This window comes from Syngnathus leptorhynchus, chromosome 7 (genome assembly GCF_054491065.1).
Source record: "Syngnathus leptorhynchus isolate UIUO chromosome 7, UIUO_Slep, whole genome shotgun sequence".
Classification (NCBI taxonomy): Eukaryota; Metazoa; Chordata; class Actinopteri; order Syngnathiformes; family Syngnathidae; genus Syngnathus; species Syngnathus leptorhynchus.
The window spans coordinates 3,179,075-3,202,720 of NC_141201.1; the positions used below are offsets into that span (position 1 = coordinate 3,179,075).

Here is a 23,646-nt window from a genome sequence, read left to right on the forward strand (position 1 = left end):
CTTTTCGTTGTCGAGATTTCCCAATACTCAGCGAAGCGAGCGTGGGCTATTTGCGTTCTTAGGCCCAATGTCACCAAATAGACATCTCGACGCCACTTGCTATTTCAACACGTGCTCAACATTTAATCACCCGGGATGCACATTGCGAATCCCGTAGGAAAACTCAAGGCTACCTCGTTCACCGCTAAGGATATGACTGAAGACCACAACAAGCCTCTCCATCGCCGAGGCTAATTGGAATCCAAATATAGCATATTAAACATGCGCTTTGCCCACACTACCGGTCGCCATGGTTATATACCTCCTCGGGGGGGCTGAGTCTGATTGCCGACACCAGCCTCAGTCGTGGCGGCGGCGGCGCTCGTCTTCCCTCTCCCGCCCCTTGCCCAAGTTGTGTAACCGGCGATCCCCGTAGAGGGCGGACTGACAGGTAGGAAGTGATCAAAGAGACCTTTTCCTCGTGTTTCATGTCGGCCTCGGAGAGTGGCATCTTCGCCGTCGCTTCTTTTAATGGGCTGCTGATGGCTCCCCGGCCCCAAAACACACGTGCGTACCCGTCACGTTTGACAGGCCGCTAGCTAACGCGCCACTCGGGTTTCTTTCACCTGCCACTAGCGTACTTCCATCCCGTCTAATAAGATGCTGAACTCTCGCCGCGTGCGTCCCCGACTCTTGAGTCTTTGCAAAACTGTCATCTCCGCTGCGTGGCGCATCTATAAAATATCCCCCACGCTAGGGGGGGGGGGGGGGGAAGACAGGCGTGGCCACCCAAGTCAAGGTTGTGCGTCGGTTTAGCTCAATTCTCCTAAGCTGGACTATCTCAGCAACCCAGGTGCGTAGCCTCGCCCGCGTATCTCAACCTCCATCTTGTGTCCACAATGGCCAACAGCCCCACGGTTGTCCTCGTACTCCCTCACCTGATCTCTTCAGCCTGTTCAGTCAATCGAAGCGATCCCAATTGTGTTTGAGAGGGGCCACATCTCATTTCAGGTGGGATGTTGTTTTTTTTCCTCTCACCCTTTCCTGGAATGAAGTGCTGGTGTGAAAAAGAAGCGAAAAAAAAAAAACAGACTTGCTCTCCCTGATAGATTAAAACTTCTGGGTTCACTGTGATGGCTTTTAATGAAACTGTCAAGTAATCTGAGGATCTTTACACTCGAGTTTGTCACGGCGCCATTACAGGTGCGAGTGTGTGTTTTGTCTCTGAATGAATACACGACGGTTCAATTGCCAGTTGGCCAACCCAAGGCTATGTGTGATTGCTTTGAATTAACGAGTAATTAACCAATGTTAAACACAGTGAGTTGGGTAATCAAATAAGCTGATTGAAAGTTGCTAGGCCAAGTATGTGGATCTGATTCAATCATATTTACACGTTTGAACAGGGAGCCCAATAAGAGTGCCTTCGCACATAGTTGAACTAATGTAGATTTTTTTCGATCGGTTTATCAATCAATCAAACTTCATTTGTGTGTCACTATACGGAAAAATTGCGACTAAAAGCGGAGGAGAAAAGTCTAGATGTAGAGATGTACAACGTGGAAATCTAAGTTTGTCCAAATGAGTACATAAAGAGAGCACATATAAGATAAACAATAAAGGACCTAAGGCGTATCCTTGCAGCACGCCGCATTTAATTCCATACTTTGTTTATCTAAACTTCCCATAATAGGATAATAGTTTGTGGGCAAATTTACACTAACATATTATTTTTGGGTGGGTGTCAATTACTTGTGGTTTCTGACTACAGGGGGTTTACTCTCCTCATTTATCATCCAAAAACGAAGCCTTTTCCAGACAGGCAGCTGATTCCCCTCCAAGTCAACAGAATTCCTGACAGAGCAACGGAATGAGGAGCTGGGAAAGCCGGGCCAGTGATTGATAGCCGTTTGTTTTGCTTGCCTAATACAACATCAACTGGGCGGCCGATTTATCACCTGAGAGAAGGCTGTTTTTCACACCGCCTCGGCGTAGCCCCCCCGCTTAAAAATAATTCATTTTCCGCTGGCTCGAGGAGACGAACGCTAATGTTAAATATTCATGCAGGTCCAGTCTAAATGATGTGGCCATTGGCACGCCGTAAGAGTACACTCTACGGAAAGGAGGAAATGTCAAGCTGTGAATAAATGAAAACGGGGAAGTGGTAGATTATTGTGACCGTGTGAATTCACTGTAGGCGCCATTTTGTCCTGGAGATAGGGACTCACATAAATGTGGCCGGATCATTCTTTTTACTTTGTAAGCATTGGAAAATGTAAATTTAGAGAACTGTGTAAATAGGTGCTAAGAAATACTTTGACACGTTGATGAGTGTAAATGTGTTTTGACGTGTTTAAATGTGTTGATAGCAGATGAACAAAATATGGTGTCATATTTAACGATAATCAGGGATTGACTGGAAATAGCAGTATGACACACGTTTCTGATTCCAAACAGATCTCCAATCAATACATTCAGACATATTTGGCCGTTTCTATTTGCCGCCTCATTTTTTTTTTCAACTCCCACTAGGAGACTCTTCTCTAATTGTCCGTGCGTCGGGGGGGCCGATATCAAACACTGTGCCTCGCCGAGCTCTTTGTGTCACGCCGGATTGGTACGAATCACGCTTAACGGTTTGATTCGCATCGATCGCTAGACATCGGGCGGCTGTGCCGGACCGTGGGATGACGCAGCCGGCGTCGGCGCCGCCGCGAGATTGTTTTCCAGGCGTTTATAGGTCGCCCTGTCGTGATATCAGTAAGCACAGTGGAGGCAAAAGGGCAGCGCATAATAGAAGCCGTGGGCCGGAGTGACGACACGGGGTTGTGTGTGTCTGTGTGCGTTTCAACGGCAACACACTTTGCTACAATCCTCTCACACATACGGGTGAAGAAAATTCTGAAATAATTTCATGTTATATATAATGCCATACGTGTTTCATTAGTATGTGCGCGAGGGGTAAATGATGTCCCCCGACGGGGTTCTCATTGACACACACGTGCTAACATTCACACAGTCTTCCTAATGAGGCCCTGGGCTGGAGATGGTTCCATCAAGGAAGTCAACACCCCGCCGCCGCGGCGTTTCGCTCGGCGGGCTCTCCGCCGCACACCTGATTGATAGCAGCGATTTGACTGAGAAAAAAAAGGGGGAAATGGGAAATTGAAAAATGGTGTGGGTAGATTGGAAACAACGCGCTGATTATAAACCGGGCGAGGAAACAAAAGGCCTCCCCTCCGTCTCGCTTCTCGTCTTTGGCGGCGGCGAGGCAGCAGGTGCGTGTCACACAGGTGCCTGATTGAGGCGCACAAAAAGACATTACGAGCGCAAACAAATGGACGTGGTTAGCGTCCCCGGATGCGTTTTGGGCTGATAGAGGTGATTATGAGCGGAGGAGCGGAGGCGGGGCAGAGAATGGGCACAGGTGTTGGAAGGAGGAGAAGGCGAGTCAGTGTCACCGCGATATTAACCCATCCTTATAATTAACCGTGTGCGTCTTACCGCTAATGTTGACGGGAAATAAATCAATCGGGGTTTTTTTTTTGCGCTAATCTAGGTACTCATTTGGAAACATTTCAATACAAAGATTTCTCCATTTGATTTTATACAGGGAACACTCAAAGCGTTCTGTTTAACTCTGAATTTGACAGCAAAAGAGGAGTTGTTCCAATACTTTTGAAGAACAGTTTAGATATATTGTATTGCCCGAATCGTTCCATGTCTTACATTTTGGTAGTTAAACGGCCCAGTGCTGCTGCTAGTGTAATAATAGAGGCTCTTTGGTGGCTGAAAATGAGGACAATTTGTAAAACGCAAGTGTGGCATAAATTAGCCGCTACCTGCTTGCGAAGCGGGGAGGGCGGGGGGGCTTTGTCGCGTCTCATAAACGAGTCTTGGCCGCGGCCCCGCTGGTTTAATATTCTCCGAGTGCTTCCAGACAGCGAGTGGCCGTGCAGCAGCTGTCTCTTGAACCCGGCTTTTGGATCCCTCCTCCTCCACTTAGCCCCTCTGACCGGCCTCCTTTGCACTCTAGCGATGACAGGCACTGTCAAACGCTTCTCCTAATGTCCTAATTACCGTTCTCTCTCTTTTTTTAACCTATCTCTGTGTATACACTGAGGCCATTGTGCACTTAGTAAGCAGATATGCCGGCAGACAAGCTTGTAGCCTGTCCGAGTTCTCCCCACGGGAGAGACGACAAGGCTATCAATGCATCCTCACAACAGCAACAGGAATATTCCCTTTAAGGCTTTTTAGAGGCTAAGACACTTTCTGTGCACAGGCACTACCAAAAGCCGATCAGACTCGGGTTCCTAACTCTCTTCCACGCTGCTAAATTACGGTCACACATATTTTATAATTTTATATATATATTTTTTGTATTTATTTAGTATTTTTATTTGATTTTATTCATTTATTTGGATTTTTTTTTATATTATATTTTCTCGCATACAGTGTAAAACAGTTGGGCGAAAAATAACCCAAATTGGCTAACAAGGTGAGCAACCCAACTTCCTAACTTACACTATAAAGGTAGCAGGTGTAAAAATTGTTGAATTATGGTTGGAGAATCTTTTGGAAATTTGAAGTGCCTTATTGTCGTACGTATGCTCGGAGGAAGTCACTCGCTACTTTACTGACTTCCCTTCCCGCAGTCCCAAACATTCCAGTCGCGACATGCCTTTTTTTGAAAAAGAAAAAAGAACAGACCGTGGCAGAAAAAAAGTCTTTGCGAGGAGAATTTGCAAATGATGGAAACGTGGCCCCCGAAATAGACAACGTCAATGAAATGTGATGAGTCACTCGGAGGCGGCGGCGACGACTTTTAAGACGGCGCTCAGTCAGCCGTTCTTGTTAACACAAGAGAGCGGCGCGACTGCAGCCGGCGGCGGGAAGAAATCATTGCACCTCGCAGGGAATTCGCCCGCCCGCCTGCCCGCTCGCTAGCTGGCTCGCTTTGTGATTTATGGAGCGGTGAAGTCACTGCATTTGTCACAATCAGCACTCTTAATAGTGTGTTGCCATAATTCACTGTCGGCTTGCTATCAATGTTTATTTGAGACAACCTGTCTGCAAGAGAGCTTTTCTTTCATTAGGCTAAAATCAATTTGGGGTTTTTTTCACTTCCATGTCTTTTTGAGGTTCTCCTTACGTTCATCTTAAGGTGAATCTCTCTGAAACAAACAATTTTCTCAATTTTAGGCGATTTCTTGTTCGATTGCAACAGACAAATCCACCATTTTGTTTCTCAGAATTATTTTTATTGGATCTGATTATCATGCCGGTGTACCAAACATTGTGGGAGGCCTAAATGTACGCATAAAGATTTGTTTTTATTTTTTTAATGATGCCATTCAGCCTCTCACTGGATGCCGTGAGACGTTACAGAAGGTCATCTCCTGGATGTTTACAGCTCCTGTAATTCCACCTGATTGCGCGGGAACGTGCGTTTACATCCACTCATCTATATGTTCTGCTTGGTGATTACATAAGTGTTTCGTCCCACGTCAGAATTCTGGGAAAATGATTTTCATGGAAAAGAAGCTGGGAGGGGGAGAGTGTTTAGAAATACAGCGAATATGATCGTCACCAGCCAACTTTTTATATCTACAATTGGTTAATTGTTTTTTTTTTTTTTGTAAATATCAGCTACTGCTCTATTTTATTGGTTTGTTGTAAATCCATGCTTTTTGGGCTCTTTGTTTATTATTATTATTATTACCAATATTATTTTTTATTATTTTATTTTAAGTATCATCATAGTTAAGCTTGGAACCCAGTTAAGATCCAAATTTAACTTTTTATTGAGAGAGAGGCGGGGTGCACCTTGGACTGGTTGACAGCCAATCACTGTCCTTCCAAAAAAAAAAGATATTAGAAACAGTTCTGGGTATGAGTCACTGCATTTCTACACTAAATAGTCATCGCGAAATGAATCCCCCTCTGATGGTGTCAATCAAAATATAGCATTATTACCTTTGTAAAGGCATTTTCTTTTATTCCACTCTCCTGCGATTGCGCCGGTGTACATAACCGAGTGATCGTGGGAATAGAAAACTGGAGAGGAAATGAAGCCCAGGCACATTTGCCGTTTTCTGCATTATTTGCACTCTCTGGTAATCAAAGTGTAGCATCCCCGAGGACCGACAGGATTGATTATCATTTCGGCTCCGTTGGGTTGTCATGGAGATGGACCGTGAACTGGAAGCTGTGGTTCATAGCATTGCTGGGAAAAAAAAAAAAAAAAAATGCCGGAACAGTAACAACAATAATAATAATAAATCGCCAACATCTTCAGATAATATTTGATTTATTAGAGTTGGAATGTAGAAGGCGTGTGTGAGCATGTAATAATGTTTTTGTGTTTTATTTGTGGAATGTCTTTGATTGGTTGAGAGTCCGCAGAGGGTGAAAAAAAAAAAAAGTCTGATCCCTCTAATTAAACGAGAGCACAATGGGCAGCGCACAGTATGGCTGCAATAGAAGTACGCACGCGAATGGAGGCGGTGTTATACCTGCGAGGGAGAACATAACATTGAAATGCGGGTTGCTGAGAAGACATGTCGGCTCATTAGTGTGTCAAACAGAGAGCCATGATGACGGGGGGGGCTACGCTATGTATCAGACGCAAAACATTGTCAGCGCAAACATAGTTAAAAATCTAGCCGTTAGCATGCTAGCAAAGGTGATTCTCAAGTTTAGCGGTGATAGTCAACATCTAGGAAAAAATGTCTTTACCCTTTTATTTGGCATTGTTGTTGATTTTTAGATTGGCTAAAAATGACTTGTAGATATGTTTTGTGATGATACCAGATGGTTTTATTCCCCAAAGTTTAGTAGCCATTTATTTTTTGTTCTAATGATGTATGTGATACCTCGGTAGACAAAATGTGAATGCGACTTGGCTTTATGGTTCAAATATTTTGTTGTTTTGTTCGCCTTCAAGTGTGATATTCCAAAAGTGTTTCTTCATCTTCCCCTTTGTGTGACTTTTTCTCTAAGCCGCCTATTGGCTTAAACCGTCTTGGCTCTTGAGATGTTTTGGACTTCATTCCTAAAATGACAAAAGGGGTTGTTGTTTAATTATTTGGTTTTGTTCTTCATTCAAGGTCATGGAAAGTTGATTTGCTTTGGCTATTAATATTTTCCATTCTCTATTTATGACTCACAGTCTAGCATCACAATTACTACTTTCCTATTTGCCAAGCGCTTTACCGCCAGATTTCTGCAATTTAAAATGCTACACAAGGAGCAGAAAAAAATGTGAAAACTACGACACGCTTAAGTATCTCAAGGTCTTACTTTGATGCGCCGCCGAAATAAATAGCGCCGAAAATCCGCAAAGCTAACATTGCCGATGACACTCCTCATTATAAAGCACCTTTCACGTCCGCCTTTTGTTTCTCCCAGCAAATGCCCGGGCGAGAGAATGTGTGTAGATTGGGATGAAAAAGAGGTGAGGAGACAAGGACAGACATCATTGGGAGGACGCTTGGCCTGCCCGCTCTCATCCGGCGTGATTGACAGACGGGCGCATCGGCCGCACTCTCGCCGAGGCGTTTTCCCGCCCCGAAATCTGTCCATCAGCGCCGGTCTAAGCAGAGCGACAGCCATGACATCTAATCACAGGCCAGCCGGAGCCTCATAACTTGTGGCTAATGCGCTGCAGGTAACGCAGGGGGGAGACACGCCGCCGCCGCCGCCTCGCCGCGCTATTAATAGTCTGGATGGCGGCAGCTGACAGGAAGTGGATCGCTCTGATGGCGAGGGAAGGTGTCGCCAGACTATATCACAAGTCTGTTTGGCTTGAAGTCTCATCAAACTCGACTGCGTCCGTGTATTTGACCTCACAAAGTGACTGGAGCCTAACGTTTTATTTCCTCGCTGTCACTTTGGGCCGCTTCACCCGAAAGGAGCATACCGGTGTATCAATTTCTCGCAGACTTGTCCTTGAGACTTTTTTTTTTGTGTGGAATTTGCTATGATGAATATTTTCCCATGGTGAATTTATGTTGATTCAAAATTATTAGTTCGTTTTTGGCAACGTGTCTTGTTGACATTTAGCCTCAAGGCTCTAACAATTAACGAGCGCCGAGCAGTGGCTAATTTGCATTAGAGGTCGACGCCCCCCTCCAAACTGGCTAATTTCATTCCTTCTGTTCCACCAAAGTTTTGACTGACACTCAAGCGTTGTCAGAGCATACTTTGTTTCCTGTCCATCATGTGTGAGTTGTCGGTGTCAACTCTGTGACCCCTCGCTGACATGTCGGCAATGCGCAAAGATTGGAACAAGGACACGTGTTACACCTTGCACCCTTATTACGCCGCCAATCACGGCAAGGAGACAAGCAGTTTGCTCAACATTTGTGCTGCACGGCCGAGTCTATTGCACATGATGGAAGGGGGGGGGGGGGGGGGGTCATACGCCACGGCGCCGTCAGCCAATACAGTAGTTAGTCGTTCAAAAAGCCTTGTGAGCTAAACTGCCATATTGCATTTTCCCCATTGATTGAGCCTGATGAAGTCTTCTTAGCAACAAGTGACTAGCATTTATAAAACAAACAACATGAATTTTGATTGTAAATGATTTCTATAATTCGCCATGCAATAAGTTTTTCTTCCTGCTTGCTTGCTTGCTGCTCCTAAACTGTCTTCTTTCTCTTCTTTTCTTCCCGGCCTGCCGCATCAGGAGCTGCTGAAACCATCACAGGTACTACTTTTGCTTTTTTTGCTTTTTTCTAGCCGCTCCTCGGTTGTACGTGACTGCTCATTTCTGCTTATTATCAACAGATCTTTTTTTTGGGGGGGGGGGGGAAGGAGGAGAAAGTACACACAGATGGAGTTGCTATCATTTTTTAATCTCTCAAGTCAACATTTCTTTGTCTTTATAAGGTTAATTAGTTGCCCCATTCATTTGTTGTTCTGAGATTCATATATATATATATATATATATATATATATATATATATATATATATATATATATATATATATATATATATATATATATATATATATAGTATGTATAGAGAGGCAGGCTTGATTTTTTTTTTTTTTTTTTAAACTTCTCGCAAAGTCAATAAAGTCACAAAAGCACTCAGCTGTTTAATGGGTTTGCAGTTGATTCTCACAAGTCACCATTGGTGCTTTTCTAGGTGGAGGCAACCATTATTTTCATCACAGGCTTGTTCAATGAGTTATTCCAGTTTGAGTTCTTTTTTTTTTTTTTATTGTAAAGACTATGCGTTTTTCTTTTAACGCCAACAGTAGTAGGAAAGTGCCTGTCATGTCTTCTGAGGAAGACACGTTGATATTTCACAATTTTTGTATGCTAATTAATACATTATTAAAAGTTACTCAATAAGATTAATTATTAAGTTTATTGTCAATTTCCCAAACTGTCAAAATCATAAAGATAAGAATAGTCAGAATAAGATCTCTGTCGTTAGCGGATCGTTTAGTTTTTCAGCGATGCAAGAGCATCTGTTTGTTTCTAAAGTTTAAAAAAAAAAAAAGATTTCTCAAGTTCAAGACATCGATTGTCGAATTGGTAAAAGCAAAAAAATAAATAAAAAGCAAACAGGCGGTTGTGCTACAAAACACTCGAGACTTGGAAAACCTTTGTCCTTTGACTCCCACTGGTTATTATGATAAAAATAAAAGCGACTTTTCTTCTCTGATTGGGATGTCGTTGTAGTTCATGACATTTTATAGGTGCTAATAACTTCAAGTTTTCTCCTTCCCCTTGAACTTATAATTGACGCTTTTTACTGACTTTCAGAACTTTTCTTTTCATGTGTGATTTTTTTTGTTTCTTCACGATGTGAGATTTTGTTAGCTTGACGGGTAGCTTTTTTCATCCCCTTTTGTGTTAGCCAATCATTAAACAAGGATTCTACACACACACAATCAAGTTGGTCAAATTAGTCAGTCCGACACCTTTTGAAAGCTCCTCATGCAAAGGTTCCAGAAGTTGTAATTAAACCCTATAAGACCCAAATCTCCGTAGCAGTTGTGAAGAAGCGTTTCATCATGAGGTTGAGGCTCTAATGACTACGCCGTATAAAGAAACGCAGCGGGGAGAAAAAGAGACGGAAAAGTTTGATTGTTAATGATGTTCTGTAGTGGCGCTTGTTGCAAGCTGACGCGCTGACTCAGGCAGTTGGACGCTGGCCTGATCTGCTTTTGATGTTCCCACAATAACAAAGAATCAAAGAGAGCGCCGTTAGCTAAACGTTAGCTGAAATTGGCCTGGTTTAGTTGTGCTGTCCAATGAAAAGCAAGAATTGGCAGAACAAAATGGCCTCCTTGATAGAAGTCTACCACATTTCTTGTCGGTTCCTAATATTTATATCTGATCACGTTTACCACCCGGGAGGGTTTAAACCGAAATGTTTGACTTCCTGTACATTGGATCCACTCATTAATGAACAGTCGGCCGAAGCTTCTTGCTCAACGCTGCCAATCTTGGAATGGTCTCCACTTGAGCCGAAATAATTTGGTCTTTACTCCCGTTTTGAGTGGCAGAGCCCTCCATGGCAGATTGCGCATCCTCTTTGGCTGCGCGTTGGCCTCGCTCGCCATGTTGTGATGCGGCAAGAGGCAGGCGGCCATGTGTAGAGCTACAGGCACTTTACTCTTCCAGACAGCTGCTGGAATGAGTGTGCATTTATCAGCCAGTCGTCTGTGCCCAAATCTTCCCCCCCACACCCCCACCAGCGCCCACCATCGGGGATTAATGAGTGTCTCTCCTCATTTGCACCCAATCATGAGCGGGATGCTGAGGCAATTGAAAATGTTTACTCCAATCGCCAGAGCCCTCCATGTTGCACAAAGTGGCCCGTTTTCACTTTGATGGGATTGCTAATCACGGCCGTGTTATTTATGTGTGTTTTGAATTGGAGATGAGCCTAAGCTGAGAAGGATGCTGGAGCGCCACCAATATTGCTCAGGGCTGTCGAGGATTTATTTACAGTTACTTTTCTCTGACGACCAGATCACGGCGAGCCCAGAGTAAGCTTGCCATGCGCTGCCAGATTTTTTCAACTTTTAGATCTGTATTTGGAAATGTGAAATTCAAGCGTCTTGTATTGCATCTTTGCGCACATTTTAACAATAAATTAGCATCTGCTTCATTTTTTTTTTTATCGTATTTGGATCGTATTCGTATTGTATTCGCATCGTATTTTACTTAGCAGCTCAATTAGCACAACGCTAACGTTTATGCGGGACAATGCGCTTAAAGGGCACATTGGACCTCAGCTGACAGTTTGCTATTAATATTATGTAAATATTGCTGACATCTGAAATGTGAATCGGAGGCGTTAAAGAGCACATCGTCTGGATTCTACTGTCCAAGTTGACGTTATCCCCTCCATTATCTGCTGACATTTTGTCCCTTTTTAAACATTACCTCGTTTTTGTCCCGAATCAAACGAGGTAGGCTGGTTATATCAGACGATTGGTCTGAGGAGATTTTTATTTTTTATTTTTCTCCGCACAGGAGGTTAATTTCTTATTGCGGGAGTTCATGGTGAATCATGTTAGTTTGCCTGTCTGTTCCCATTATTTCTCCGGAGGTGAAACAAATGCACGCCCCCCCCCCCCCCTCCGCCCTTTTTATTTTTCCCTTTTATTATTCCTCCCCACTTTGTAAATGTCACAAAGCAATCGAGTTTTTTTTTTTTTTGCGTGACGACTCGGGCATGTAAATGCGCTTTTGATGTTTGCGCCTGCGTCTGCAGCTGATAGCGTTGTGCCTCCACTGGTGTGAATCTGAGACTTTCTAATGTATTCCAGGCTCGGGTAAAAATAACACAAGGTGACTTTAAATTCTCTCCACGAAAACCTGAAAGAAAGAACAAAAAGGATTTTTTTTTTTTTTGGTGTGAGTTACGACAACAAGGTCCCGGGCTCTGTCTCGGAAGAGCGCTTGTGTACCGAGAGCCTCTCGGAAGCTCTTTGCCATGCCAGAAGATAGACGGCGGCAAACTGAGCACACATTGGTCACATGGGCGCTCAGATGGAAGGCTCTGATAAAGCTTAGCCCATCCAGCTCGCCATTTTGAAGATAACATGTGTCAATCGATACGCCGGAAGGAAATACACTCAGACGTCTTTGGAAAGTGAAGGAAATCATGCGCTCAATTATTTGTCACAATAGATGATAATGTGGGAAAAGTACAGTTTTATAGCTGTAAGTGGACTAAATAATTGTCAAATATAAAAGAACTAAATCGTAACTAAAATGTCTTTGTCCTTGTCAGAATCAGTCAGTCAACATTTAGGATGGAGCAGAATCACGAAATTTGAAGATGACTTATTTTGAAATAAATACCGTGACACTATGTCAGATGGGGAACACTGATTTATGGAGTCAAACACCCGATGCCCTATCAATAAAATATATTTTTCCACTCCTTACTCTTCACGTTCCCTTGTTTCCTAGCTGCTATGTTCCCTTGTCTCCTAGCTGCTGCTCTCCAGCTTCCCTTGGTGGGTAGCCAAGCTTGCAAGCCCATCTGGCGCTGACTCACAGGGGCCCGCCACTCGGATCCGGGGACGCGGACTGGGAGGGGGATCAATAGTGGCAAACATGGCAGTCTTATATTAAACGGATTAGACTTGGGCTGCACAATCTACACAAAGCCTGTTTGTGTAGCGTGGCATTGTGTGGCATTGTTGCCTCGTGTTGACAAAAGAAGCGCAAATATTTGTGAGGCAGTAAATGTCCAGACGGTAACGTGTGTGTGTGCGTGTGTGTGAAGTGGAAGGTCAGAACCTGGCGACGGACAACGTTTCGGTGGTGGAGGGCGAGATGGCCACCATCAGCTGCAGAGTGAAGAATAACGACGACTCGGTCATCCAACTGCTCAACCCCAACAGACAGACCATCTACTTCAAGGATGTCAGACGTAAGGAATCTCAGTAATTATTAAACATTTAATAAATATATATATATAATAAATAATAATAATAAAGATAAATAATAAAAATATCAATTATAATAAATAATAATAAATATAATAATAACCTAACAAATATAAAATAATATTTAAATCAAAAATTTAATGACAGCAGAACGGCTGAAATGAGTCTCTTAAGCGATTTTTCGTTTGTACAGGAGGTTGCCATAGGAGGACGTGAGTCAGAGCCTCGTACTTATTAATTTCTCGCAAAAGGTTATCTTAGCTTTATGAAAAATCCTTCCATATTCTTACTCGGGGCTTATATATATGCAGAAATATTAGCTATGCTTTCAACGGCGGATCGTTGAAAGGTCGGCCTCGTTGGCCTTGAGCTCAGTTTCTGCCTTCATTACAGACAACTCGATTAATTGCCGAGAATTTTGCCGGGATTTGTGTACGGATCTGAAATGACTCGACAGGCCACACCGTTTTAGTCACGAGTGTCGCATCGTTTGCAAAAATCACCGAGCGTCTCGTAATGTGAGCAGCTGGAAAGCTTGCGTGGCCCAGCCCGCCTTTTTTTGCGTCGTACGTTCGCAAAACGTGATTTCCATCTGTCCTTGACGTTTGCCACTTTAGCACAAGTCATTAAGCTCAGGAAGCGCACGAGATTAATATGAGATAATTCTCCGTCGGGCCATAATGGGAATACTTTTGTGTCCTTGTCAATGTTCGATTTTACGATAATCTCTTAGATTAGGAGATTGAACGTTATGATTATGCATGAGCATATGGGCCTCGTCTACTTTTTGCTAACCCCCCACCCCCAGTTGCGCTTCTTTCACTCGTTTTTGTCGAGGATATGAGCCAGCCTTCAAGGTGATGGAGAACGTGTCCGTCTATTCCGCAGCCCAGCTGTTAGTTTGCTCATAAAAAAAAAACAGGCTCCCTCTTGTCCCTTTTTTCCAAAACATTGTGGGAATTGAATATATCTTCAGAGGATGCAGTAGATTCTGAATTTTTTTTACTCTTACGCAAAACCCAGCAAAGTTTTCTGACACGCGTGCACTCGTGGCTCACAACGAGGCGCTTTAGACTACCAAATGATCACCCACTTCAACCCCCTCCCAGTCATTCCCGATGTTAGCTGTCAAACATGGCGGCTGGACAGTAAAAAAATGGCGGCGTGCAAGTGCGTGCCAGCGGCAGCGACACGGCGACCGCACAGGAAGACAGATACGAGATCATGATGGTGACTTCACCCCCGCCGCTAAGGAGCGAATAAACACATTCATACTGCTGCCAGTAAATAAAAATTACCTTACAGGTTGAGGCCGGGACGTTGTTGTCGAGACGAGGCGAGATCTATGCGAAATGACATGCAATTTGGCAGAGCTGACATCTGTGATGGGAAAAATGAGGGTTTATCCGAGGGTTTTCTGTGGATGAGGCGGCACTCTTATTTATGCACTGCGACGCGCTTCTGGAGGCGACTGACTTTGAAAAAGGTGGATTTTAAATGGATGAAAAGCTAGTCCCAATCTTCTTTCAAATGTGACCGCAAAGTAAGTCAATTAGATGCTAAGGTGTGATTGACACGCGGAAAAATAGGTTAGAAACAGAGTTGGTTTTTTTTTTTAAACAAAGAGAAGACAAATTTAGCAGAAAAGAGACAGATTGACGGCTAAACAAACAACTGATGTTGTAAAAGTAAAATAAAAAAATAAAGAGTCCTAGTAGAGATCCATGCGGGACACCATTCCAGTTTTGCGGATGTTTTTTTAATAACATTAAAAGCAAAATATAAAAGAGATTTCCAAATCAGTCACTAATAGGATACGCTTATTTACCACTTCAAAATTGTCCCAAACATTAAATTAGAATGTCTTTTTAAGGACGGTTTACATTTTGGAAATGCTAACTAGCGGTTAATGTTATGATACTGTTTGTGATTTTCCACGTTCTAATACAGCCTGATGGCAGGAACATCAATTTTTAAAGTGCACTCATAAACACTTTAGCTCTGGCGTCGTGGATGTTGTTTAATCTCCGCCCGGCGTCTCGGGGGGGTGTCAGGCTTTCCCTCCCTAACAGGTGTTGTGACTCTCCAACTTACACCAGCGCCATTGTTCCCCTCTGAGTCCTTCACGAGAGCTCTCAAATTATATCGGGGGAGGAGATGGGATTTCATGTTGATGCTGCCCCGAGACCCCGAGTAATGATCGTGATAATAACTGCAGAGCCTGATGGGAATAGCAAATACGTCCCCGTGCGTTTTAAGCGGCGGCGGTAAAAGGAGTTGGCTAGCTTCCCGCGCGGGACCCGAGAAAGGAGGCGAGGTCGGGGTACTCATCAAATCAGCCAAAGATGTTTATGTGAAAAGATGAATTCAACCGACCTTAACGAGGATTTAATCCAGTCTGTCATGAAAACATGCGATGAATGCCTCAGGCAAATTTTGGCAGATTTTTATAAAACTAAGTATCGGGGAAAAAAAAAAATACAGTAGTCTTAAAAGATATTTTGACGTGCTTTAATATCTCGGTTAATGTATTCTGTATTTTTACAATTGGAGTGTAACGCGTTCATCCGTGACAAGGAGCAGCGGGGCTGTTTTAAGAGTTGCCGGCTTGTTAGGAGTCCTCACGAGCGCTCCCCGCACTTTGCCGTCTTGGCGAGTGCTCCGCCGACTGTGAAGCTACTTTATAAATCAACTCGAATGAATCACTTTGAAGCCCACTTTTCTTTGACTCAATTAAGGAGAGAGCTCGCAAAGCTCCCTATCTCATTTTCTGCCGCTTCCTCTTTTGTCTTCGTCCAAGCGCGTCGCTCATTCTCAGCTTTGGATGCTTTTTTTTTTTACCCGGAGGAATCTTCCCTTCATATTGTCGTTTGTGTCCCACCGCAGCCCTGAAGGACAGCCGGTTCCAGCTGGTGAATTTCTCCGACAACGAACTGCGGGTGTCCCTGTCCAATGTGTCGCTCTCGGACGAAGGACGCTACGTTTGCCAGCTCTATACCGATCCGCCTCAGGAGGCCTACGCCGACATTACCGTCCTGGGTGGGTAGATGGCACTGTGACTCACCTTTTTTTTTTTTTTTTTTTTTACTTTTGAAGTTTAAAGTATATGTTCCCACCCATTTATTCTACCAAACTTTTTTTAAATTTATTTTTATTTTTTTATATTATAATTCTTAACTTTTTCAATTTAAAGTATACGTTCCCACCCTTTCATTCTGGCAAACATTTTAGTTATTGATTTAACTTTTGAAGTTAAAAGTATACGTTTCTACCCTTTCCTTTGTCCAAATTATTTTTATATATTTTGTTTTATTATTAGATTTTTTTTAACTTAAGTTTTAAGTATACATTCCCACCCTTTTATTCTACCCAAATTGTTTCATTATTATTTCTTTATTTATATTATTATCATTATTACTATTTAACTTATGAAGTTTAAAGCATACGTTCCTACCCTTTTATTCTATCCTACTTTTTTTTTTCCCCCCAACTACTGTGTAACACTTCATCTGACTTCTTATCCACTTATGTCAGTGGATTCCTCCGCTGACAGTTTTTTTTGAACTCTCGCCGCATTATTGGTAGTAGTCATCTCTGATCCCGTCATCTTTAGCAGCCGAAACAAAATGTCAGCCAATTAGAGACCCTCGGTGCGCGAAAAAGGAGCAGATGCTGGAAGCCATGGCGTCTGCCGCGTGGGCCTTGGCAGCTGTGTTGACTGTGTGAATTCCAGTGAATGTTGACTTGGCTGTTCCCAAACCATTCGCCCCTTTGAGAGTCAGCTGTGCCTTCACTCTGATGCTTTTGCGTTCAAATGACTCTAGTTAAGCTTTATTATACACGCCAACATCCCGGCGGGGATTGAAAGGAATTAAAAGCACTTTCAAGTAATTGCTTGACTTGTACAATGGAGGCCGACAGTGACGGTGCTTTTTCTCCTAAACTGAAGCTTCCATTGAAGGGTCCTTGCAAAGATCTCCCCCCCTCTGACATTTGGGCTTTCAAGGAACCAGAGTTCAGCCCGATGACTAATTCGCCCAATAAGCAAAGAGTATCCTGCTTTCTGTGCGTGGAGGAGTTATTTGGCCCGATGCGAGAATAAGTTATTTCATATTTAAATCTCGACTTATTCATCCTTTTCTGTGAGCTCTGCTCCAGCGTTCAAAAGCGAATGGAGGAAACTTTTCAAACTTGTTTGGGCCACAAGGAGACTCGAGAGAGAACTTACAATAAAGTTGCTATTCGGAGCTTTTGATAGAATCTTATTGTTGTACCGTCGATAGGCATTGTGTTGTTTAAGTTTGGAGATTTTGCAACTTAAGCATAATTGCCGAAGTCACACTTCTATATTTCTGGAAAACAAGAAAATGTTTTTTTAAATTATATTATATTATATTATATTATATTGTATTGTATTATGTATATATATTATATAATTATATTATTTATTATTATATATTATTTAAATTATACATTTCTTTTATACAGTATAAAAACTAATAAACTAATAAAATAAAAAAAAGAAATATAAAATACTAGAACTAAGCATTTCAAAATAAAAAAATCCGCTTCAAAATCAATTTGAAAAAAAAAAATATATATAAACTTGTGGGTCCTCATCATTGGAGCCATTTTTCATTTTTATTTTTTCCGCACCAGTGCCCCCGGGCAGCCCGATCATCGAGAGCCGCGAGGACGTGGTCAGCGAGGGCAACGAGACGGAGCTCACCTGCACGGCCAGCGGCAGCAAACCAGCGGCCTCCATCAGATGGATGAAAGGAGATGAGGAAATGACAGGTAGGTCCAAATTCAAGTCTCGACATGACTTCATGCCCTCTTACTTGCCACAGACAACCCGAGTGCCAAGATTTTTTTTTTTTCACCATCTTTTGGATTGTTTGGCCTCATCTACAGCTTCTGCTCCCTCGAGAGCCATTCCTGTTGCTTATTTATGATTTTTTGCTTCCTCAGCAGAGGAACTCTGTGATTAAGCCGTGCGTTAAGAGCTTCATGTCGCTGAATGTTTCTCATAAATCATCAGCCTTGGCGGCTCGTGCCGTGATTTAAAATGACCAAAATATTTACTCTCACGGCTCTGTTAAACAAGTTGAATGCTGATGGAATTTCACGGCCGTGAATCTATTGTGTTGCCTTGAAGGAATCTATACGAAGCCAAACTCACCGACTGTTATGAATTCATATTTGTGCCTTTCGTCTTCATTTCCGCAGCTTATACAGAGGTGTGACCTGGGGGTGTGTGGAATAATCCTTATTGCCTCTCTGTTATGATTAAGGGTCATCAATTTTTCATTATCGTACAGCAAGGGGAGGAAATTCATTTTTGTATTTACCCGGAGTGGATCTGTGCGGGCTTTCTTTTTTTGTTAAATTCGGTGTGTATTAGAATAGAGAGGTTTCATTGGGCTTGTCATGAGATGAAATATTTAGACAGGAGTCAGTCGGATACAAAATGTCATCGCCGCCTCCAGCGTTGGCTCGGCGACTCCATCTTTGTTTATGAGGAGTTGATGAAGAATTGCGCACGTGAGGGACATAGAAGTTAATAGAGTCCGGACACCGGTTGGATCAAATTTCAACGTTCGATACGGTGGGCCACAATATTCTGCTGGCTTGTTTTCAAATTTCTTTTTTTTTTTAAACCATTATTTGTCGACTGTTATTGTTCGGCTACTGTATATAAATTTTTGTTTAAATGTTCTGTTTTTGCTGTCTGGATGTCCTGGGTGGAGATCACGTGTTCAAAAAAGATCATTTGTTGAAATGCTTAAAAAAAACGAGCATGTATTAAAAAGAAAAAATAGACCAATTATTGTAAGGCTTTTTAAAAAAAAAAAAAACAACAATGATCATGTTTAGTAAAGCTTTAAAAAGAATGACTATATATAGTAAGGCTTTCCCCCCCCCAAAAAAACATCTAAAAACTTTTTAAAAGGGCGACCTTTTTTTTTTTTTTTTTTTTCCTGTGATATTTTATTCCAGCAGGCTAAGCATGACAAAGAAATCTGCTGGTTGATTTAAGCATTAATGGCAGATTTGGTTTTGCAATCAATAATCAAGCTGGCAGAATTGCCATTGGCAGTTTCTGGCCCGAGAGAGAGAGAATCAGCACACAAGGGGGGGCAAAATTAACATAAATTACAGCAGCAGAATGATTTCAATAATGTGGAAACGAGCTTGTCTGCTGCTGGTCTTTTACGGAATTGATTCCGTTGTCTGAATAATGTTTATAATTTGCGAGTGGTTATATGAAACCGCCCGCTGAAGATGAAATCGTAAACTGTCTCAATGTTTTGCTCATTGGGGAAAATGGGAATCAGTAAACGGACTTAGAAGTACCAGTAAGACAAAAGTAGAGTGCGCAGCCTTAATGTTAGCGACAACCCAGTTCAGATGGATCTTTGACGTGTATAGTCACCAATAGTGGTGAATGAGTTAACAAAAATTATTTAATTTGGTTAGCACATATCTGGCATTTTTTTTCTTCGGCGTTGTTGTGACGTCGCAGGAGAGAACTTTGCAGAAGCAAAGAACTGGAAGAGCTCTGACGAGTTGTGGCTTTTGAATATTAGAAAAAAAGCAAATTGAAAACTTTGTGCAAACAAACAAAAATCCGAAGTGAAGAAGCTTAGTTTGTTGGGCAGATTGCTGTTTTATTTATTAGCGCGACGTTCTCCGAGCTTGTTTTGCATACGCGTCATCTGAGAGGCCGTCTGATTTCCTAATTCAATCTTCTGTTCAGACGGCGTTTGACAGCGGCAAGTGTCACCCTGGCAGAGGTTACGCTTGATTGCGTTGGGATTGATCAGTGGTTGATGCTCACAAGTGTGTTTTGATTAGACGTCTGCGGCGTGACACTCAAATCGGGTTCGCATTGAGATTCAAGTCCCCGCCACGGTTTGATTTGTGCCCCTTTTTTTTTTTTTATTCTTCATCTGCGCACGAATGACATTGATAATTGACACGCCTCAACATTGGTAAGTACACTCTCTGACCCTCATCTTCAAAACTCATCTCAGAAAACTTCCTAGCACTTTTTTACATTTTAAAATTTAAAGCCGCATACTAGATGGCACCAGACTTTTTGTTTCTGCACTAATGCTAGGAAAAGTATGCTCACGTTTAGCGCTGCAATATTGATGTCATTTTTAATATAACTATTTCCAATGATATATGTTTAATAAATCTCATACTGCATATTTGGCTGTATTCTTTTTATATTTTTTTTGAATCTATATTTTATATTTTATTTATTATATTTATATTTTTTATATTTATTTTATATATTTTCATTTTGTATATTATATATATTTTTTTTTTACATTTTATATATATATTTTATTTATTTTTTTATATATCTATTTTTTAATATTTGACATTTTAAATCATTTAACAATGGCTTGACAATATGTGATTGTTCGACTAACGACGGTGTGTGTTTTGCCCATAATCAGACGAAAAGTGTTTGCGCAATTAATGCCTTACTGTGAGCTCTGCAATGTAGCAGAAAAAAAGTCAATTGAAATCCATCTGTTGTTACAAGTTGTATTCGCTCGTAATAGCCCCCCGAGCGCACTGCCAGCAGATGAAGTCCAAAGCAGGTCTTGGGTTGCATTAATATCCGTCCATATTGTAAGTGTGCGTCGGCATTTCCCCTTGTGACCGGGGCTGGAATGAAAGTGCGACGCAGGTCAGAGTGGCGTGGCGTAATTATTTCCCCACTTCATTAAGCGCGAGTATAGCGTCACACTCAGCACTGTGGCTAATGCGCTGCCCCCGGTGGCATTGTAATGCTCTCCAAATGAAGACCCCCCCCCCTCCCCCCCTCCCCTCTCTGACAGCTCCACGGGGCTGAGCGGAGGGCAGATTACTGCCAGCTTGCCTAACCCAAACCTACAGTTTCTACTTGTGATCTTCTTTCCAGGAGAAACAACGGTGGAAGAGACGTACGACCGAATGTTTACCGTCATCAGTCGCGTGCGGTTCCTCGTCAGCAAAGAGGACGACGGCATGCCGGTGGATTGCCTCGTCGAGCATCCGGCCACCACCGACCTACTCGCTCAGAGGAACCTGGAAGTTCTTTGTGAGTATCACCTGTCAAGCCCAAAAAAAACTCCTCTACCCTGTCCCCAAAGTCGGAAAAGAATCCACCTGTTGCTAAGCAAAGTTCTTAATTGTAATTTTTTTTTTCATCGAATTGATTAATAAATGGGCAAACCCAATTATAATATTCCATAGCTGCAGCCCTAACTGGGATTCTTTCCCCAGTCAACGATAAGTGACTTTCCTTCCGCTAATTAGCTAAATTGCTACTGGCCTTAAGCATTCAGCTTTCGGCAAAAAGACTATTTATAACCAACAAGGTGGTGGCGTCGATAGCCGAAGGCGGGTTATCTGATTAGGTGTGACTGATAAATCCGACTGGCGCCACGCACCCTAAAGGTTAAGTCACCCTATTGTAAGCGCTGCGGAATATTCATTTTGGTCCACTTTCTTCGTCTGACCTTTCAAGGAAAAACAGAAAGCTTCACTGCAAGTGCTTGACATTTTGCTAATCTTTGCCACGCGTTGATAACGGGGAGAGAAATCATTTTTTTTGCTGTAAGCTACTATTGGCTGAGTAGATGTCAAATGTGCACATAGGATAATCCTTTTCATCCGCCGCCACCTTTCACTCCTGGCTATTTTTTTTTTTTTTGCCTTTGCTCCCTTTCCAACGTTTTGAGTGCAATCGTAATTTGATTTCAGTTTTGGCGTGGCAGTCAAAAGGGGCCGGCCTTATTAAGAGTCTACGATACAAGTCAATAAAATCAGTTTTTATTTCTCAGATAAACCCGAAGTGAACATTGTGGTGACGTATCCCCAAGGATTAACTCGAGAGGGCGACAATCTCGATCTGACGTGCGTTGCGGGAGGAAAACCACAGTGAGTGCACCGGACGAGGGGCGGAGCCTAAATCTTATCATTTATCGTATTGCGTTCCCTGAATTTGCTCTTGTCTTCGTAGCCCTCATCAGATCAACTGGCTGAGGGTGGAGGAGGACGTGCCGCCGCACGCCGTGGTCACCGGCTCGGACCTCTTCATCGAGAACCTTAACAAATCCTTCAACGGCACGTATCGCTGCGTGGCTTCCAACGCGGTGGGCGAGGCCTACGACGACTACGTCCTCTACGTGTACGGTGAGTAGTGCCGCGCAACGTTGTGTCATTAAAGTTCCGGGACTGGGGTCACAAATTCATATTTTCAATTCAAACTTTGGGTCAAAACAGTAAGTAACGAGTAATGGATTACTTGCTAAATAGTGTCACGATTTCGCTCATTATGTGCTCTGGTGCTGCTGTTTTGGTTAGCAACAGTGTTGAAATAGGCTCAACAGTTATTTTATTAATGTTGTCTTTGAACGTAGATAGCCGTAGTTGATATATCTTTTTTTTTTCCCGTATGTCAAGAAGATTGTTAGATTTCGACATCGGGCACGCCAATCATATTCAAAGAACAAAATGTGAGGAGAAGGCGCCGCGTGGCCTTAAAAGCAAAACCTGTTTTTTTCGAGAACGGGCCTTTTTGTTGCCTTTTATGAGATCTGATTGCTGCTTTCACGACAATGTGATTGTTTTGATTTGTACTCATTGAAGTCAACTTGACAGCCATTGTCAAAAAACAACAATGTTGCCGTTTGTTTATCTGGCCTACCGGCAAATTACGATGACAGCTGTTGAGAATGTGCATTTGTGCACATAAATGAAAAGGTCCCCCCCCCCTCCTCAAAAGCGTCTGAGTCGTCTCACCAATTGTGTAGCTGGCAGCTTTTTAGCGAAGGAGCTTGGGAGAAACTCGTCAGTGTCTGTAAGGAGTCACTCGCTAATGTCCTTGAAAAAAAGGAATTCATCGTTGGTAGGATTACAATAAATTTGCTTTCTCCCATTTCCTGTGTCGCTCTTCTTCTTCTTGGTCATAGCGGGAGTTGGAGTCGAAGCGCGAGACAATGTGAAGGCGACACAGAGTGGGAATCAATTTCAATGGATTAGTCGACTGAAGGAAGTTAAAGTAAAATTCGGTGGAGCCTTGGTGGAAAAAGTCTGACTCATATTGACGCAATGTAGCAACATATAAAAGTTTTTTTTTAGTCAAAGTACAATGCCTGAATTTGAATTTTTTTTAGGGGGGACTAAGAAAGTGTCGTATGTTTAAAAAAAAAAAAAAAGGAAATATCGCAAAATGGTCTGTGAAGGACTCGAGTATTCCACTGATTTTTACAGATGTTTCTATGAAATGACCTTCCGGAGTTGTGAATGGATCAGTGTGAGTGCTGTTGTCACTTTTCTTTTCTTTCTTTTTTTTTTTTGGTCAAATGTGGAGAGTGAGCTCTCACACACACACACCCGCCCGCCTCCTCCACGCATACGCACAGCCATACAATAGTGTTTGACTAATCCAAATCTCTTAGGTGAAAAGTATTCAGTATTCCGGTAATTACTCTCTGAGATCATTTGTGCTGTTTGAGAAGTTAATCCTGCAGAGAAGTTGGCAAAGCTGCCTTCTGGGTCGCTGCGTTGGACTTTACCGTTTATGTCGAGATGCTTAAGCAGAGGGATCAAATTGCTGATTCGAATGTAATAAAGAGTAACCCAGGTTTGCATTCTTGCTATTTTGCAGCTTTTTTGGGAACATAAAATCCCCCAAATTTTCCTTTAATTTCAGTCTAATGTTGTTTTA

General features: G+C 42.5%; 1 protein-coding gene across 4 annotated transcripts in view; it reads left to right on the plus strand.

Annotated features, from left to right (window-relative positions):
- Positions 1–23,646, plus strand: part of cadm1b (cell adhesion molecule 1b) — a 173,001-nt gene that overhangs the window by 134,438 nt on the left and 14,917 nt on the right. For 3 of the 4 annotated variants that reach the window (XM_085915589.1, XM_085915592.1, XM_085915590.1), the window contains exons 11-17: positions 8,672–8,692; positions 12,749–12,895; positions 15,798–15,950; positions 17,571–17,708; positions 20,854–21,012; positions 21,758–21,854; positions 21,937–22,109. In XM_085915589.1, coding sequence (XP_085771715.1) covers positions 8,672–8,692; positions 12,749–12,895; positions 15,798–15,950; positions 17,571–17,708; positions 20,854–21,012; positions 21,758–21,854; positions 21,937–22,109 — 888 coding nt within the window. The remainder of the gene's footprint in view (positions 1–8,671; positions 8,693–12,748; positions 12,896–15,797; positions 15,951–17,570; positions 17,709–20,853; positions 21,013–21,757; positions 21,855–21,936; positions 22,110–23,646) is intronic. The other variant, XM_085915591.1, reaches the window with a different exon arrangement.